This window comes from Boleophthalmus pectinirostris, unplaced genomic scaffold (assembly GCF_026225935.1).
Source record: "Boleophthalmus pectinirostris isolate CB_2022bp ecotype Guang Dong unplaced genomic scaffold, ASM2622593v1 HiC_scaffold_20, whole genome shotgun sequence".
Lineage (NCBI taxonomy): Eukaryota > Metazoa > Chordata > Actinopteri > Gobiiformes > Gobiidae > Boleophthalmus > Boleophthalmus pectinirostris.
The window spans coordinates 13034139-13053579 of record NW_026571153.1 but is presented as its reverse complement, the minus strand read 5'-3'; the positions used below and the strand labels follow the sequence as shown (position 1 = coordinate 13053579).

The following is a 19441-nucleotide window of genomic DNA, read 5'->3' as shown; positions in this document are numbered from 1 at the left end:
TTATATAAATGTAAATGCACAAGTCAAAATAAAATAGGAAGATAAGTAATAAAATACCGTATTTTCCGCACTGTAGGGTGCTCTGGATCATAAGGCTCACTGTAATTGAATGGTCTGTTTTTGAACTTTTTTCACCTATAAACCACACCGGACTATAAGGCGCATTAAATGAAATGGAACAGTTAGATAAGTCAGTCAAACTTTATTTAACATGTTCACAATAACTCAAAAAAAATAAATAAAAAATAAATAAATAATAAATACTGTCTGAGACCACTAAATTGTTCGCGCATTCACAATAACTCATAATTTTTCAAACAGTTGGGCGATTACAGCGTCCAGCACGTCGACATCCCTCTCGTCATTATCCGAGTCAGTGTGGTTACTGTTCCCTGGCAGTTCAGTGATGATTCGGGTCTTGGTGAAAGCTCGGACCACAGTTGATACTGATCCTTAGCCCAGGCGTCCACGATCCATTGGCAGATTGTGGTGTAAGTCGCTCGGCGCTGTCTCCCTGTCTTGGTGAATGAGTGTTCGCCTTCTCTCATCTGCTGCTCCCACGCAGCTCGCACTTTAACTTTATAACAGCCTTGAGTTTAAAGTCCGTGTTGTGAGCGTGTCTCTTGACAGGTGCATTTTGATATTAAAAGGAATCACAGTTTGTATTACTCCACGATGCTCCTGACTACGGTAGTCATAATGCTGCAAGTGGTGCGGCTTTGTAGTTTACTAAAGTCGTACTAAGACACCCCAATAAATTCATATATAAGGTGATCTGGGTTATAAGGCATGCAGTCGTTTTTTGATTAAATTAAAGGCTTTTAAGTGCATCCTATAGTGCGGAAAATACAGTATAAAATCATGGCTTTGTACAAGAGGTCATAGGAAGTGCAACAGTGATATGATGACTGACAGGACATAAGGTTATCTGTTACATATAGGTGAGTTGTTGTACAGTTGTAGGGAGTATTATCTGTTACATAAGGGTGAGTTGTTGTACAGTTGTAGGGAGTATTATCTGTTTACATAAGGGTGAGTTGTTGTGCAGTTGTAGGGAGTATTATCTGTTACATAAGGGTGAGTTGTTGTGCAGTTGTAGGGAGTATTATCTGTTACATAAAGGTGAGTTGTTGTACAGTTTGTAGGGAGTATTATCTGTTACAATACATCTTACATCTTCACTAGAATCATTTGGGTAATTTGAGCCCTGGAATTGCCAATCTCTACCAAACAAAACATAAAAGGCAGCTGTTAACTTCAAAAATACTACTGACATCACAAAGTGGAGCAGAGCATTTTGAGCTTTGAAGATGTAGACAGACTAATAATAAAGTAATAAACACTCTAACATGACTTAAAACTCAGAAGAACTTTAATTTGTGTAACATAGGACCTTTAAGACAAATACTCTAGATGCGATAATGTACAGAATCTTATACTTTCATAGATAGACCACAAAAATGAACAATTCTAACTGAAAGAGATGTGAAAGAAAATTATATATTACTCACAGTAAATGTAAAAGTACAATTTTGTTAGAAAGTTACTCAAGTAAATGTGACTGAACATGTAACTGAGCACTACCCAGTCCCCACCTCTGCATTCTCAAACCCACTGACTTTAACTATTGATTGTATTTGACTCTTACTATATGATCCCAAACTTTGTCCTTTTATTTACCCGTCTATCTCTTCTCTTCATAGACATCTGCTCATCACCTCACGCACCGCTGCTCCCAGACAACAGCAGCAGATGACACATGGAGTTTTAATAGACATCCCTGGCTTCTATTACTGCGCACATCGACCCAGTGTAAGGCCTGGGTTTGGCTCAGACAGACCTGCCACTGCTGCTACGGCTGCATCCATCAGTCCGTTTGGTATTCAGTGTAAGCAACAGTGAAGAAGGTGAGGGGCAGTGGACCAATAGCATCAGATCAGTAAAGAATAGACCAATATTTTATCCAAAAAGACTGTAACTTAAATCAAAAACACAGAACAACAACAAAGAACAGCTGAAAGGTGCACTGCATAACTTTTCAGATTTGGGGTCTGCTACCATTGCCTTGTCTGTAATGTTCCACTGTATGGTGTCAAACTTTTATAAGCTGCTTTTATTCAATTATTGGTGTTTTTATTGCTTGAAATCACTTTAAAAACATGCATTCTGACTGTGAATGGGGTCACCTCTTCACAGATCTCACCTGTAAGTTGACCTCTCTCTTGCTTGTTTCTAAGGAAATTGAAAGTTTTTTTTTGCCATACTTTGGAATATTGGAGTTAAAGCAATCAAATCCCGATGGAGACAAGCGACTGGAGGGCACTGTACTCGAAATATTACACAATACAGCTTTAAAATATTGCTCAGGTAGAACTGCATCGTTAGTCAGTTTCATTTCTCTCCAGCGAATAGGTCAGTAATCAGAAAACACTGGACGGTTTGCAAAAACCCCGGAAGTTGCAGACCATGCACCAGTCAATCAGTGAAGAGCTGTGAAGCCATGACGTCAAACTCAAGCGCCTGCCTGGGTCCCTTTTGTGGTACAGCACAACAGTAAACAAAGTGATCGAGATGGATGTAGACTAAGACATATATGTGTTGGCAACGACCCCCGAGATCGAGGATTTAAAGCTAAAACAAAGAGAATGTTTGGTGAATTTTATCAAAGGAAAAGACTTTATTGCCCTTCTTCCTACGGGATTGGGCGCATTACATACGTCATGACCAAATAGCAGCGATTGGTTAAATAAAAAAGTACCCGCCTACTGTCGAGCGAACAAATTCTAATGCTACAAGGTCAGATGAATCAGGATAGTTCATCGCAGTCGTCCAAGAAATTACTCAAGTAAGAGGGAAACATGTATTCTGAGAAACCATCGCTCAAGTACATGTTAAAGATATTTGAATAAACTACTCAAGTAAGAGTAATTGTAAATGTATCTGTAAGGCAATTTGACAAAACATGACACATATTAAGTTCATTTCAGACCCCAAAAATGTACTTCTAAATAAATATGAGAACGTTTTTTTTCTATTAAGCTATTGTACGTGGGTAGAACGTCTTAAAAATCAAGCTTCAGGTATAATATATGAAGGTAATGTCAGTTAACAAAGGTGTTTAAATGTAACAATGTTTAAAATTGAGCCGAGGAAGCTGGATATTTGAAGTCCCAATCCATTCTTCACTGTTCAAACCCACATAATGTGATTGCAATTATACTCATTTGTGCCAGCGCTGAGACATTATTAAGCCATAATTATAGTGAATGGAGCACAAGTTTTTGTGACATTTTCAATTTTCAAAGCAATAATTATTTCTACACAAAGAGCAGTGACAACTCCAATCAACAGAGCTCACGTTGTTCCATCCACACATTTACTGTAGTTTCACACTCCCTCATATATGTGGCCTCAGTTAAGACGTTTATTGGCATTTATTGTTCTCTTTTCAGACATAAATACATCTGTCAGAGTGAAAAATGTGTAAAGCAGATTGACTTAAAATGATTTGAACTCAGAAAAAGCTAATCTCGATGTAATTTAAAGGTCATATATTACACTATTTTCTGATCTATGTTTATTATTCTCATCACAAACATGTTGTGTTTTGCTTCATCCACACTTGTTTTAACATACAAATCTTGCATATTTAGGCTGTGTTCTTCTTTTAAACAGAAAACACTATTTTCCACCTTGTGCTGTCATGTACTTGTACATACAGGAAGTGCTCCAGTGTGTTTTTAAACTTTATACACCTTCACTAGAATCATTTGGATGATTTCAGCCCTGGAATTGCTGATCTCTACTGAACTAAAGGCAATGTTCTGATGAGGTAACAACATTAAAGCTACAACATTAAACATTAAAGCTCACAAGAGTCAATTTTGTGTAATATAGGACCTTTAAATAGTTCTGACTACTACATTTAAAAGCTGATGTGTTAACCTTTAGCATATAGTTTGTCTGTTATAAAAGAGTAATGTATTGGAACAAATCAGAAAATAGATGCATCAGTGAAATGTGTATAATCTTTATTCTTATTTATTTATATATGCTTGCTCGCTTATCTCAATCCGAACATTTTCATATAATACATTTTCTATCCAATCGTTAGGGTTACTAGTCTAATTTAGACCAGGAAATGTTCTGTGTTGTTTATATCTTGTGTTTCTTGGAAAGACAAATAAATAAAGTAAAAAGGTGGTAATTGGAACCACAACTGCTGGTGTTGCCAATCCAAGTCAAATGGCAATGTAGCCTATTTAAAAACCCTATACAAAATAACAAGTTTACTGTACTTTCAATAAAAAATACATGAAATAGTGAAAAACTACAAGAATCGAATGACTAAAGCAGTAAAATAAAAGCACACAAGATCTCTATAATGTGTCTATAGCCTTCCTCTCCATATAACCATATTGTTATTGTCTTTTCACAGCTCCTAAATGCACAACTCTCCATCTCTTCTGGCCTTTTTAACAAGCTTCGCGTTGTGTGTCCGCTCGCCATCGTCACTGCATTTTGGAGGAGGGCATCGGGATAACAACTGGCCATTGACTGGGCAGACAGCTGTGTGTGTGTGTGTGAAGGAAGCCAATTATGGAGATTTAGAGCACGCACCTTACACACTGCAGCAGACAGGCTTTTGGGACAGACGGGTCAAATATGTGCATGTTTTTATTTTTCTTAATAAACACCTAATAAAAAGTATTTGTTTAATGTTATAATGAGGAACCATCCAACAGAAAGGTTACAAAGTGCACCTTTAATTAATATAGTTAAATTGGGCTATTCTAAACTTTTAAGACACATTATTCGTTATTTAAAATCATATTAAGCTTTTTTCTGATCTATATTATTTTGTTTCCTCATCAAAACCATACCTGGATTTGCGTTTTGTTTCATTCACACACACATTTAATACACAAATGAATTCTTCTCTGAAACTCTCTGTCTCTGTCCCACCTTGTGATGTCATGTGGTAATACAGGAAGTGCTCCACTGTGTTTTTAAAACTCCACACACCTTCACTAGAATCATTTGGATACTTCAGCCCTGGAATTGCCCATCACAAGGTGGAACAGAGCATTTGGAGATGTGAACAGACTAATAATAAAGGGTTACTCTGAATGAAACAATGAGATGAATGAAATGAAACAAAACACAACTCTGCCTATGTTTTTTTTTTTTTTTTTTCTAATGAGGTGTTAGTGCACAGCCCGCAGAAGACTTATGGATTTCAAGTGTAGCCAGTGATAATTTCAGAAGTTGTGGTATTATATGACCCATGGTGTCTGTGAATCACTCATTTTACCAGATCTTTGCCTTTATTTTTTGCCCTTATAACATGAAACTTGGCACTGCACACACCTGTACCATTAGAGTTATGCGTGGAAGAGACAAACAAACAAACAAACAAACCAACAGGAGGACACACAGACAGACGTTCCTTGCACTAATAGACAGATTAGAGTTGTAACATTGCTTAAAGCTCCAATTTTGCATAATATAGGGCTTTTAAAATCAAGTAACTATAATTACTACTCTAGCACCATTTTTATGTTAATTACAAATACACAAAAACATCAACAGAGACTACTTAAATCCCCAAGAGCCAAACCAGATGTGCCGCTTGTCAGTGTAAAAACATGTCTGACCCTGGCACAGACAGTTTTATGAGACTCTCTGCTTTTGTTGGTTTTAATGAAAGCACAACATCGTGTTTTTCTCAGACGTCTGAAGTATCTGAAGTACACATAATCTATTGTATTTGCTGAACAGATGGTGAAGAGGTGATGGCACGACCGCATGAAGCAGTGAGGAGATGTCACTGACTGTCTCTTAGATTCTCGGGCTTTGAAGTGAAAAATAATGAATACAGTATGAGAGGGTCACTGTAATTGCGTGTTTCACTGTGAAGATGGTTCAGACAAGACGAGTGACTGTGAAGCAATAATATACAGCGGACTTGTCACCGAGTGTATTGTGACGGCGCTGGCTTCCTGCTTGTTTCCATGGAAATGTTTTAGTTGACCCAGAATGTTTCACAGAATGGCATTAAATTAAAATATCCAGCAATTTATGTTTCTTAAGGTGTTTTTGAGCAATAAAACCTCTGACATTGACAGTATATTTCGCAAAATTGACTCTTTAAGCCATGTTAGAACTCACACATGTTTGAGTAATCCTTTATTATTAGTCTCGCAACATCTCCAAATCTCAAAATGCTCTGTTCCACATTGTGATGTCACAAAGAAGTAGTTTTCAAGTTAACAGCTACGTTTGTTTTACCTTTCGTTCAGCAGAGATTGACATTTCCAGGGCTGAAATCATCCAAATGATTCTAATGAAGACGTGTGGAGTTTAAAAACACATTGGAGCACTTCCTGTATTACCGCATTACATCACAAGGTGGAACTGAGTGTTTTCTGTTTGAGAGAAGAACTCTTATGCTTAAATATGCAGGATTTGTGTGTTGAACATGTGGGAATGAAACAAAACACAACTCCAGTTTCTGTTTGTGAAGAGGAAACAACATTATAACATAAATCAAAAATGCAACCTTAAATAATAGAAGTTGGGAACATTATTAAAACAGCTGGTAGGGAACCCTGCACCAGATAAGTTATATAGTGCTCCTTTAATCTGCCCACAAGCGCATCACCTCTGTCCTCCAGAACCTCCACTGGCTTTCCATCCTTCAGCGCATCCACTTCAAAGTCCTCCTCATCGCCTTCAAAGACCTCCACAACCAGGCCCCCTCCTCCCTCTCAGACCCACTGCAGCCCCACACTCCACCCCGCTCCCTGCGCTTCTCCGACACCAGCTATGTCCCTCCCCTGCAGGACCAACCCTGGAGACAGAGCCGACTCCATCCCCACCCTCTGGAGCTCACTGCCTCAACAAATCTGTGACTGTACTGAACCCTCCACCTTCAAGAAACCCAACTATTTAGAACTGTTTTTAATGTTTACCTGCTTTTAAAGGGTTGTGTTTTGGTTCATTCACACATGTTTAACACACAAACCCTGCAGGCTTTTTTTTTTGGCTGAGTTCTCCTCTAAAATGGATAACACTCTGTTCTGCTCCACTGTGTTTTTAAACTTCACACCTTCACTAGAATCATTTGGACAATTTCAGTGCTAAAATTGCCAATCTCTACTGAAAAAAAGGTATATAGTAGCTGTCAACTTGAAAACTACAGCTTTCTGATATCAAAAATACATACAAGAGTATTTTGAGCTTTATGTAGACACATCTGCATAATACAGGATTACTCAAACATCTGTGAATGAAACAAAACACAACTCTGGGTATGTTTTTAAAGAGGTAACAACATTTTAATGTGGCTCATAGCTCCAAAGAGTAAATTTTGCATAATATAGTACCTTTAATAATTATGCTTATATTTTGTCTTCTTTCCTTTTAAATTAGGGTGACCAGATTTTCAAAATAAAACTGACACACTCCCAGTTTGGAGTGATTTGTAATAATAAAATTGTGAAAGGAGTGCGTAATTAAGGAAAATTGCTATGCACTCGGCCCATGTGAGTCAGCATAGTCACATTTTCTTTGTGTTTTGGTAATTTTTAAACAGCTTTTCTATTTTTCATCTAAACAAATGACAATTTATGCCTTTCTTTACTGTTGACGGTATCAAATTTGTCAAAAATAAAGGCAAGGCAAGTTTATTTGTATAGCACAATTCATACACAAAGTAATTCAAAGTGCTCTACAGAATAAGAAATACATTAAAATCATAATAAAAACAAATCAAAACATAAATAATCATGAAGATTAAAATTTAAAAAGAGAGACATAAATTGGAGAGAAGAGTGCGGAATGAAAACCTTTCAGTTATATGCATAGTTAAACAGAAATGTTTTGAGCCTGGATTTAAACAGCGTCACAGAAGAGTCTGTCTCACATGTTCAGGAAGACTGTTCCAGGTTTTAGCTGCATGAACCTGAAACGCTGACTCCCCTTGTCTTTATTTCTTGTATAAAACTGGAACAAATCACTGGCTTTGGATAAATCTGCTGGACAGGGGACACAGGGCTCTAAACTGGGACTGTCCTCGGTAAATAGGGACGTCTGGTAACCCTATTTTAAATGTACTCTTTTTGATTTTATTCTTTGAGCAGCGTCTATGAGTGTTTAGAAAAAAATATATGTAAATAAAATGTCTGCTGCCGCTTAGCGAACAGTAGGTGGCGGTAAAAAACAAGTTCACGTCTGCTCTATTTTCGTGACAAGAAGAAGTCGACGCACGCGTGACGTCATATACCCTGCGCGACGTAAAGACGAATGAAGCGACATCGTTCATTTCTTTCTTTTCTGTCAAAACAGTCCGTAAAATGTTGAAAAAGAAAACGAGTAGCGCCGAAAAGAAAAGGAAACACGCTCCAGCTGAGGACAGATTTGACAGCAGGAAGCGACGAAGCACCGATTCCACTGCGGAGGTAAAATTTGAACAAACTAGACACAAATGTGCGATTGTTTACATCAGGTTCACAGCCTCGTCTTTAAAATAATGACAATTTAACACCTGCACATTTACACATTGGTAAAAAGAGACATGTGTAGGCTAGTTTTCATATTTTAGAGACTGTCATTTGAGTTTGTCAAAGCGACCAAGCTGAAATAAATTAAAGAACTGAATTAAAGACATTTAGAACTGCAAGACATCTATGTTGAATCCTTTTTGTTTGTAACGTCAAGACTAAAGTGACCAGACAGTCCCTATTTCCCCGGGACAGTCCCAATGTTGAGCCCTGTGTCCCCTGTCCCATCAAATTTATTGAACACCACTGATTTGTCCCAGAAATGTCCCAGGTGTCCCTATTTTTGACCAATTTGATCCCTGCCAACACTAAATAGAGGCATAAATTGTCATTTCTTTTGGTAAAATACAGAAAAGCTGCTTAAAAATGAAAAGAAAATGTGACTATACTGACTCACATATTAGTCGTGAATGGACCCAGTGCAGAACAATTTTCCATAATTACACACTCGATTCACAATTTTATTATTACCAACCACCACAAACCAGGGGTGACCCAGTTTTTTTATTTTAAAATTCTGGTCACCCTAGTCAGGACTTACTAAATCCAATCTTTTCTCAACTCAGTTATTAGTACGAGTAGTGGTGGTGCCTTAGTTTGACCATGCCTTTTTTATTATAATTTTACAAAGCTATTATACACACAAGTAACATTACTGTGTTACTTCAGTTTCTATAGATTTAGTTCAGACTATGGTATCACAAATAACAAACTTTTAATACTAATAATTTTCTGTCTTATAATTTGTGAAGTGTAAATGTTGCCAGTATGTTTTATGTTATTTTTACATTATGGGTGAGAATGTATGTGAAGTTTATGTGATAAACCATGGAAGACCACCTTAATCTCCTTTTATAAATGTTCACTTAACATTAAATTTCAAACTAAATTCAAATGGAAACTAAAACACTTTACACTTACATTTCATTTTTGTAGCTTTCAACCCATAAAAGCAACATAAGAACACCACTTGATGTCATTTTGAGTCACTTTAAGATTCTATGATTATTTTCTACAATTTGACATGTTTTGCTTGAGCTCAGACATTTGACTATGAGATGTTTTGTTGTGGTTTCAGCTGGAGTCCAAAGATGACCTGGCCGATGCAGAGCTCGATCGAATTGGCAGTGACATAGAAGAAGGAGGACTGGACCTCACCGTACAGTTCCAGCCAATCACAGCGTTTGTCTCACAGAAAGAAGAAATGCTGCAGCAGTGTTTCCGTGTCCTTGGAGAGAAGAAGCTACGCAAGATGCTGCCAGATGAATTTAAGGTAAACAAAAGCAGTGAATGAACTATGTTGAGTTTTAATTGTCTTCTTGCCAATGAAAAAAGACTTGGAATAAAGTACATCAAGTCTTACAATCAGTAAGAATGTTGAACAACCATCACACTTAAACAGACATGGATGGATGGTTTTAATTAATTAGTTAATTTGGGACATTTTTTGCACCAGCATTGATTGAACTGTATCAGCTACAGCATCTTTTCAGGTTTGTTGTCTTTTGTTTATTAGGTCCTGTTTTAATTGTCACATTAATTATTAGAAAATGTTTAATGTGCAAAATGAAAGCCTACCCTTAGTCACTCAAAGACATGACATAAAATATACTGTTTACTTTATTTAAAAAGTTTATTACTGGTATTGTTTGACTTATAAAAATGCTTTTAACTTTAAAATATTCACAGGATTGTAGTTTAGATGAAATTAAAAAGTTGTGTTTGGAACAACTGGAACCAATCTCTGAGAAAAATCTCCTCCAGATTCTAACAGGTAACCAACTATTCTTATAATGGCATTGTACAATTATAAAAGTTCACTTGACAAACTTCACTTTTGACTGTTTTTATTTTTTCCAAGGTGAAGAGTTAACGTCCTCCAATGAAACCTTAGAGGAGTCAGTGGAGAGCCAGTAAGTGGACAACACTATGATGAATTTGTGATTTGATTTAATTTTATTAGAAATTAAATTGTCTTTTTTAAAAATTAAGGCAAGACAACAACGTGGATTCAACATCTTGCCTCAAGGACTCAACCAAAAATGAGGAAATTAAAGGTAATAAAAAGTAGTATACCTTATTAAAAGCACATGTGATAATTTGCAAGCAGAGTAAATGATTTGATTACAATGTTAAAAAAGCTTTCTCAAAATTTCACAAACTTGGAATTTGCTTTGGTGCCAACATGTAATAAAATGTACAACATTTTTTATAATAAACATCCATATCAAAATTATAAAATTGACTAAATTTGCATAATATAGGCAGAATAACAAAATTACAAGTGCAAAAATATTGTTAAAGTTATTTATAGTGACAAGTAAACTTTTATTTCAGAAGTTGGAGGTTCAAGTGAAGAGAGCGACGTCTTGAGCATAAACGCAGACGCAGACGACAGTGACATCGAGGCGCCTAAAGAGGAACAAACTGAAAAAACTACAGATGATTTACACAAAAACAAGAGTGAAGACCCCGCAGTTAAACCTGAACCAGTCTCAGAGCTGCCTCTCGTGGCCCAACCAAACAAACCCAAGAAAGACATTCAAAGTGACATTGACAAGAGTGTAAGTGAGATACTGTCGTTCTCAGCTGCAGCACCTGTAGAACCAAGCGTGAATCAACTCCAAGCTACAGGGGCAGTCCCGAGTATGCCCCCTTCTGTGTCTGGAGTGGTATGTCAACCTTCAGTCCAACAACTGGAACTGTTAGAGCTGGAGATGAGAGCCCGAGCTATAAAAGCACTAATGAAAGCGAGCAAAAAGACTACAAACTAATTTAAGTTTTTCAGTATCAGATTGTTAAATTCCTGTTAAAATGTTCTTGAAGAATGTCTTCTACTATTTCATTAATGCCTCATGTATTGTAAATGGTAAGATTTATGTAGAATATCTTTTTTTTTTTTTTTTTTTTCTTGAAGAAATATTAAGACTTTTTGCGTGGTACTGGGTAATATGTTGACATCTATTACTCTTTCAATCTGTGAGAGTTACAGTTGATAAAAACTAAACATCATACGGTGTTTCTGTAGTTATATCTATAAGTGTAGATTTCCAGAGTCTTTCCCTCCATATTCCACTGCATTCAACTACAAATTTTTGACAATTTAACGTGGTCATCCTAAGTGCAAATAGTGCTGCAGCAATTTCAGAATGCATTCTTCATTTCGGGCACTAGATGGCAGTGTTACTCCACAGTTAGTAGTGAGAATTTGGTGCAGAAAAAAGTGATTATCTTCTTTCATAACAGTTTGGTCATGATGTGATTTGGAAATGTAATTACTGACAGGCAAGATATTGGGAGCAGAGGATAACAAAAATATACTGATGATTCAAATGTAACCAGAATCCACAATGCCCTATTGCACTGAAAAAAAAAAGTTACTTTGATAACACCGAACGTGAAACGCTTCTGTAAATTTGAATTTCAAATGACGTGCATGGCTGAAAAGTGGATGGCAGTGTTTAAATATGCATTTCAATTTAACACAATATTATCTGACTGCATAACATGTTTTGATAAGAAGATAAGAAACAATATTTGCTATAATGCATTTCCAAAACACAAGCAACAAGCAATCTATATAATTATATAACTTGTTGACCTTGAAGAACCTCAAATAACTATTGCATTCTTATATATTTAGTAAATAACTTGAATCTAAAGTGGATTGTGTTGGTGCCAGCAATTGTGCTATTATTCATGTTTCTAACTCCCACCTGTTTACGCTCTCAGCTTTCACTTTTGAAGACTTTTTTTTTTTTTTTTAACATTATTTATTTCTATGGCAACGGCTCTCATTCTGTAACCCATGGATACCCCAATCTCCAGTATCATCTCTGACGCCATTATAAAACTGCATTTCCTGGTTGACATTGTTCTGGAGCAGATGATACTCCAAACTCACGCCTCGCCCCAGCTGTTTAATTCAACTTTTGGGCACCTGACACTTTTCACCAAATTACTACCATCTTCTCTGCTTGACATTGTCTTCTCCCATTTATTCTGAGCCTGTATGATCCGCGGGGCTTACATCGCGTGTTATTATATGCAGATGCGGCGCTCTACTCACAAGCCCAAGGGAAACAATAAAAGCTACGATAAGGCGGCTTTCTCTTCTGGGTATTTTGCATCTAAAAGCTCGGTTTCATAAGAGGCTTGGGTTAACTGTGTCACTTATTCTCTGCTTTATCTGCAGGTATCATTGATAATTTTGAGCGGAGAGGGTCCACTTTAGGCAAAACGATACAAAGATGGTGAAGAGTGGGGTATTATCTGTCATTTAGGGCTTTCAGAAAGGCAATTATGACGCGCCGTGAGCAGATAAACGGCCTTTTTTCCACTAAAAAGACACGGAGGTGAGATGACACTTGTGTTGGTTAAATGTGATCTGAATGACAAGAAGTGCATGTAAAAATATTAGGAATGGAGCTGTTATAAACGACTCAAGTACTAGTATTACTACCTTGAAATACCTCTATTATGTATACTACTACAACCACTATAAACTACCAACTTAGGGCAACAAATGCATACAATCAAATTCTATTATGACTCAAATTGAAAGTATTAAGTCTCCCACGGCATTACTGATAGTGCAATATTGCTATTATAGTTTGTACTACAATTATAAAGATTACTGATATACTACTACTTTCATTTCTACTCTTTCAGTCACTACTACTACTTCAACTTAATGTTTTGTTTGGTTTTTGTTTACATGCTTATATAGAATAACTATAAACTTACTTTTAAAGGTCCCATGGTGCACAAAATTAACTCTTGTGAGCTTTAACCTCCTCAAAAACATAACTGAATTTGTGTAACATGTTTGAGTAACACTTCGTTATTAGTCTTTCTACATCTCCAAAGCTCAAAATGCTCTCTTCCACTTTGTGATGTCATGTAGTGGTATTTTTCAAGTTAACAGCTACCTTTTACTTTTAGTTCAGTAGAAACAGGAAATTGCGGTAACTTTATTTTAGGGTACACTTATTAACGTCTAACTACCTGCTTGTTAACATAGTTGTAGATGGTTAATTTGTCAATAATTAGTATTTATTCAGTCCTTATTAATGTATACTTCCTCATAAGCTGCAATTAGTTAGACATTTACAAACACTTTCCTATTAATACACTCCTTATTGCTGCTTATTCGTATGATACTAGGCCATTTTTGTCAATAAATTATGATTTGAATAAGCATTTCGTAATAAGCGTGTTGTTAAGGACAAGTAGCACAAGACATGTAGTTTTTACTTATTTGCACTTAAAGGAACAGGTTGGAAATTTGGACATAGGACCTCATTTCCTAGTGAGCCAGAGTGTTGGAGACGTGTGGAGACACTTTTTAAATATTCCATCCAGTCCTTGTATTTGCAGAGGTCGCTGGTGCTAGGCTAATGCATGTCAATGGCCATAGTTATCCTGCCACTAAAAACAGTCTTACCCACTCTGTAAAACACCTGAAGCAAAACAATTATAACGCCAGGCCAGACTGCCAATGTAAATGTCTGTGTTGATAGAAAAATTTTAGAAGTAAACCAAACTTGTATTTGAAGGATTTATGTCTGAGCAGCAGCAGCAGTGAGTTGTACTTCCTGATAGAAAGCCTGGCAACGGTGGACTGATATATGAGAATATAGTCCTTCAACATGTGATGATTCATGCAATGTAAGGTTAGTTTTATTTCAAATATTATTCTATCAACCCAGACATTAGCATCGGCAGTCTGGCATAACAATAGATTTGCTTCGGGTGTTTTGTGGAGTGGGTAAGACTGTTTTTATTGGCAGGATAACTATGGCCATTGACATGCACTAGCCTAACACCAGTGACCTCTGCAAATACAAGGACTGGATGGAATATTTTGAAAAGTGTCTCCACACGTCTCCAACACTTTGGCTCACTAGGAAATGAAGCCCTATGTCCAGAATTCTGAACTGTCCCTTTAATAAATTTTGCCTACTCTTGTGTAATAAAACATTCTCTATTAGGTGTTAGTAGAGTCCAAACATCCATGTATTAAGTCATTAAGCTGTTAATACGTTCCTCATTCTAAGGTGATGTTTTGATCGTTAATAAATGACTAGTTTGACACAAATTTAAATAAAATATGGTCCCTATTCTAAAGCAGTCTCTTCTTCACACTTAATTCATGTATTGTGACATGCATATTAATAGTTCAAATATGATTAGGTAGTTGTACAAAACAATTCATGGACAAAAATGGCCTAGTATCATACTAATAAACAGCAATAAGGAGTGTATTAATATGAAAGTGTTTATAAATGTCTAACTAATAGCAGAATAAGCTTATGAGGAAGTAGACATTAATAACGGCTGAATAAATACTAATTAATGACAAATTAAACATCTACAACTATCCTAAGTAGAAGGTAGTTAGATGTTAATAAGTGTTACCCAAATTCCAAAGCTGAAATGATCCAAATGATCCAAACAAAACACAACTCCAAGTATATTTGTAATGAGGAAGCATTATAAGATAGATAAGAAAATAGTGTAATAAGAGCTCTTTAAAGGCCATCTTTTGAATATAGACCCATCAATTGTTAGGGTACAAGTATCTGGCATCTCTCCCCTGCTGTTTGAAATCAAAGGCTCAGTGTTCCATGTAAATGAGTGGCCTCGCGTCACCCTTCCGAACATTATGTAAAATACTCTGTCCTCGAAAAATACTTTTATCCTCGTTCTCTTCAATGCCATTTCAAATACTGCCACAATCCTGTCGCTAATGCAAGTGCACTTAGCGCGGCTCCAAACACAACTTCTTGCTACATTTTAACAGTCTGCCATCAGAGCGGTAAACACTGCGGCTGATACGGTGGCCCCTAAGGACAAACTGTTGAAAAGGCAAAGTTGGGTAAGAGGAGAAGAATGGTATTTGGGGGATTTACGGCAGTTTCTAAACAAACGCAGGTACAAATACTACTAGAGGGTGTATGGGGTGAATGCGCAATGTTGTAGCAAAAGTTTCAAATGACTTTAGAGACATTTTTGACCTAAAATCTGTATACTTTTTTTTTTTTTTTTCAAAATAAAACAAAACTGCAGTGGAGATTTAAACTCCCAGAACAGACGGACAAAGCCAAAACTGCTCTGTCCCAAATGCTCAATTTTACAGTAGCTAAGCAATCACGAGGTACCCCTAAGGATGATCTAATGGTGTTTTTGGCAAGATGTGGATTCTCGTGAGATGGTAGCAAGGTTATATGGACTGGTGTGGTGAGTTTGGGACAATACAAATATTCTTTGAGGTCATAACGTTATAACTTTGTGAAAGCTGAATGTACTTCTGTATACTTCTGTGTAACTTTTCTGGTTGCTTGATACCTGAGATGTTTCACAGTATAACTTTATCCCTGATGGCCTTGATTCAATTACATGTTTTATTGCTCAAAAATACCTCGCGCAATGTGAATTCTTGCTGAACGGGGTCACCTCTCCACAGATATGAACTATAACTTGACGTGTAGGGGTTCATCTGCCTGTCTCCATGAAGTTTAAAGATCCTATATTACACGTTGATTCTTGTGAGGTTTACACTATGTTAAAATGTTGTTGCCTCAGCAAAAACATACCCGGAGTTGTATTTTGTTTCATTCTTACATGTCTGAGTAGAGGCAATGCTACCATTGGGCCGCCCAGGGCCCCCGAACCTGGAGGGGCCCCCAACCAATTGCCCTCAGTGCACTAATGGCCGAGGCCTTAGAACAATTTGATTTTCTGTCAATATGACATTATATCAGAGTAGTTTACTTTTAAACAAGAAAACACCATCAAAATAGTGTATGGTTGTCAAATCTATTTTTACTGTCAAAGCATTCCCCCCTTTCACATTAGAATAGATGAGTCAGCTTGACCTTGATTTGAACATAATCATCACATAATCATAATCATATGTAATGGATGAAGGCAAATGTAATTGTACCAGCAAAAAAATAAAATGACTGTCAGCTCTGGTTATCTAGTAGGCTACCAAATGACAAGGTTCCAGTCCACCCACATAAAGATGTGCATGCCCCATGAACAATGGAGAGAAACAGACAATACATAGTAACCCCCCCCTCCCGCCACTGTGTCGGAGTAATCCTTTATTATTGGTCTGTCTACTTCCCCAAAGCTCAAAATGCTCTGTTCCACCTTTTAATGTCACAAAGTGGTAGTTTTCAAGTTAACAGCTACTTTTTACCTTTAGTTTAGTAGAAATTGGCAAAGCTACACCTGAAATTATCAAAATTATTCTAGTGAAGGTGTGTGGTTTAAAAGTACAATGGAGCACTTCCTATTCCTTCCTATTACTACATGACCTCACAAAATGGAATAGAGTGATTTCCATTTGAGAGAACTCAGCCTAAATATGCAGGAACAAAACAAAACAAAACACAACTGCAGATATGTTTGTAATGAGGAAACAACATTGCTAGTCTGATTCATCAGTCGCTCCACAGTAGGTGGGTACTTTTTTTATTTTACCAATCGCTGCTGTTTGGTCGTGATGTATATAATGCGCCGCTAACAGGGATAACTAGTATATTAAGCTTTTCCCAAATCCCATAACGTCTTTCCCTTGATAAGATTCACTAAATATTCTCTTTGTTCCAGCTTTAAATCCTCAATCTCGGGAATCAACACAGAATATATGGCTCTTCACTAATTGGCTGGTGTCCGAACTCGCACTTCCGGAGTTCTTTCTAACTGTCTAGTGTATTCTGATTCCTGACCTAGTCGCTGGAGAGAAATTAAATTGAGCGGAGGCACTAGGTGGTGCCAGCCTGGCTGCAACATTGTAACATGGATCAGAACGAAGCATAATATGGGTCCTTTAACGACGTAACGTGGAAAATTACAAGCAAAACAATAACATCTCCATGGAGACAAGCAGGAAAAGAAAGTGAATGCACCTTTTAACATTGCGGAATCTTTAGTGAGCTCTTGTCAAAAACATTATAAAGAAGTTATGTTGTTATTTGTTTTTCTTAACATGTTCAAATTCTGCTATACAAAAGAACAGAGTGGAAGTCCATTTCATTTCACAGTTGCTGCAAGACTATTTGGCTTTGGTATGTTTTTCTCAAATGTTGTTGTCATGCTCTTGGATACTGTTAAGCTTTCTCAAAGAAAAAAAAAAAATCATAAGCAGAATTAAAAACATCCCTTGGTAAATGTTAAATTGTTACCAAAAATAAAAATGTGAACAAAACATTATCTTCTTTTTAATATTTTGAAATATCATTCGTTTCTGCTCTAAAGTTGGCTAATGTTTGATACAGTTGGAAGCCTCGATGACATGGTGAGACACAAGTTTGAGTTTCGAATTTTGATTTTTCAAGACACAGGAAGTCAAGTGTCTGTTGTGTAAAGCTCCTCAGCTGTCAACGTAAGATAAAATATGCAGTTGGTGTTAAACTAAAAGAGAAAATGCGATGTTGAAAGATGCAGATGACATGAACATATCCTGGTGAATAAATAAAGTCATTCTCTTCACATTTTCTCTCTGGCATCTGATTTTTTTTATTTTCTTACCACCAGGCGAAATTAAATTGAACTAACAGCTTGCGCTGACGGGCAATAAATAACTTGGCACCTCTGTATGACTAAATGAATTGATTTCCTCAAGCAGTGACTCATCTGATGCATTTTCTGCAAGTTTTCGATGTTTGAGAAATAGAGAAATGTTGAAAAGTCTTGCCTGATGTTTGCGGTACTTTGTTTTGATTAAGTAGCAGCACTAACTTAATATTCACACATCACAGGAGGTTAGTATGAAAATGTTTTAACATTACAACTCAAAGATATTTAGTAGAGGAACAAGTGGTACACAAACATGAACTTGAACTGTGTTTTAAAGGTGCTCTGTGTATGTATGATCATTTTACTTTGGATTGTTCTATAATACAATATTAAAACATGCTTTCTTCGACAGTAGCTCAGTTGGTAGTTTTTTTTTCCCCCCATTGATCTGAATGCTGATGGTTCGAATCCCGCTCTCGACATAAACATCGCTGGTTAAGTAGTCAGCTTAACCAGAATCCATTGACCCATAGGTTGGAGTTGCGATTCCAGTTCCCACAGAAGAAATCGTTGTGTCCTTGGACAAGACACTTAATCCACCCTGCCCCTAGTGTCTGTGTACACTGGTGTATGAATGGGTGAGTGGTTCCTTGATGTAAAGTGCTTTGAGTGCCTTGAAGGTGGAAAAGAGCTGTATAAAAATGTGGCCATTTACCATTTACTTACTGTGAGTGGTGTCACCTCTTCACAGATCTGACCCGTGCTCTGACTTGGTGACATATTGTAGAACATTTCAGGCAAAGCAATAAAATCGCCATGAAAATGCACATGTCGGGCCCTCTAACACAAAAGTTACACAGTGCACCTTTTAAAACTTATTTTTGTTGACTCAAATTTATTACTAAATTCTCGTAAACCACCACCATAAATACATGCGTTTCAGGGTGGGGAAAATTTAGATCTTTTATTTATTTTGTATGATCAAACGTTATTTCTAGAGCACTTTAAAAACAACACAGTCAACCAAAGTGCTTTACACAAACAAATAAAAAACAGTGACAAATACAGTGACAGGCAGTTGTTTTGCAAGGCTCAAGTAAGTCTCAAGTCTTTGACCTCAAGTCCAAGTCAGGTCCCAAGTCACAGACGGACAAGTCCAAGTCAAATCTTGAGTCACTGGCCCATAAGTCCAAGTCAAGTGCAAGTCGTCTGCTTTGAGCTTTAAATCATTTCAAGTGTTTAAACCAAAAAAGCACCAAATAGAGCTTAGATTTTTGCAATTTATATGACGACTTTTAAAGTAAATTGTACTTAAAAATCATGATATATTTAAGAGTTGGATAAAT

General features: G+C 36.8%; 1 protein-coding gene across 1 annotated transcript; it reads left to right on the top strand.

Annotated features, from left to right (window-relative positions):
• Nucleotides 1-8284: 8284 nt before the first annotated feature.
• LOC110159333 (caspase activity and apoptosis inhibitor 1) lies at nucleotides 8285-12431 on the top strand. The gene is made up of 6 exons (XM_020923883.2): nucleotides 8285-8462; nucleotides 9643-9837; nucleotides 10254-10338; nucleotides 10426-10477; nucleotides 10557-10621; nucleotides 10902-12431. Exons 1-6 carry the CDS (start codon nucleotides 8358-8360, stop codon nucleotides 11336-11338), a joined length of 939 nt encoding a protein of 312 aa, XP_020779542.2. The 5' UTR covers nucleotides 8285-8357; the 3' UTR covers nucleotides 11339-12431.
• Nucleotides 12432-19441: the final 7010 nt, after the last annotated feature.

Bases quoted from the DNA above. Each gene is read 5' to 3' on its own strand.
- LOC110159333 (XM_020923883.2), top strand. From the start codon at position 8,358: ATGTTGAAAAAGAAAACGAGTAGCGCCGAAAAGAAAAGGAAACACGCT. The intron at 10,478-10,556 runs GTAAGTGGACAA...TTAAAAATTAAG, and splicing joins GAGGAGTCAGTGGAGAGCCA to GCAAGACAACAACGTGGATT. The intron at 10,622-10,901 runs GTAATAAAAAGT...CTTTTATTTCAG, and splicing joins CAAAAATGAGGAAATTAAAG to AAGTTGGAGGTTCAAGTGAA.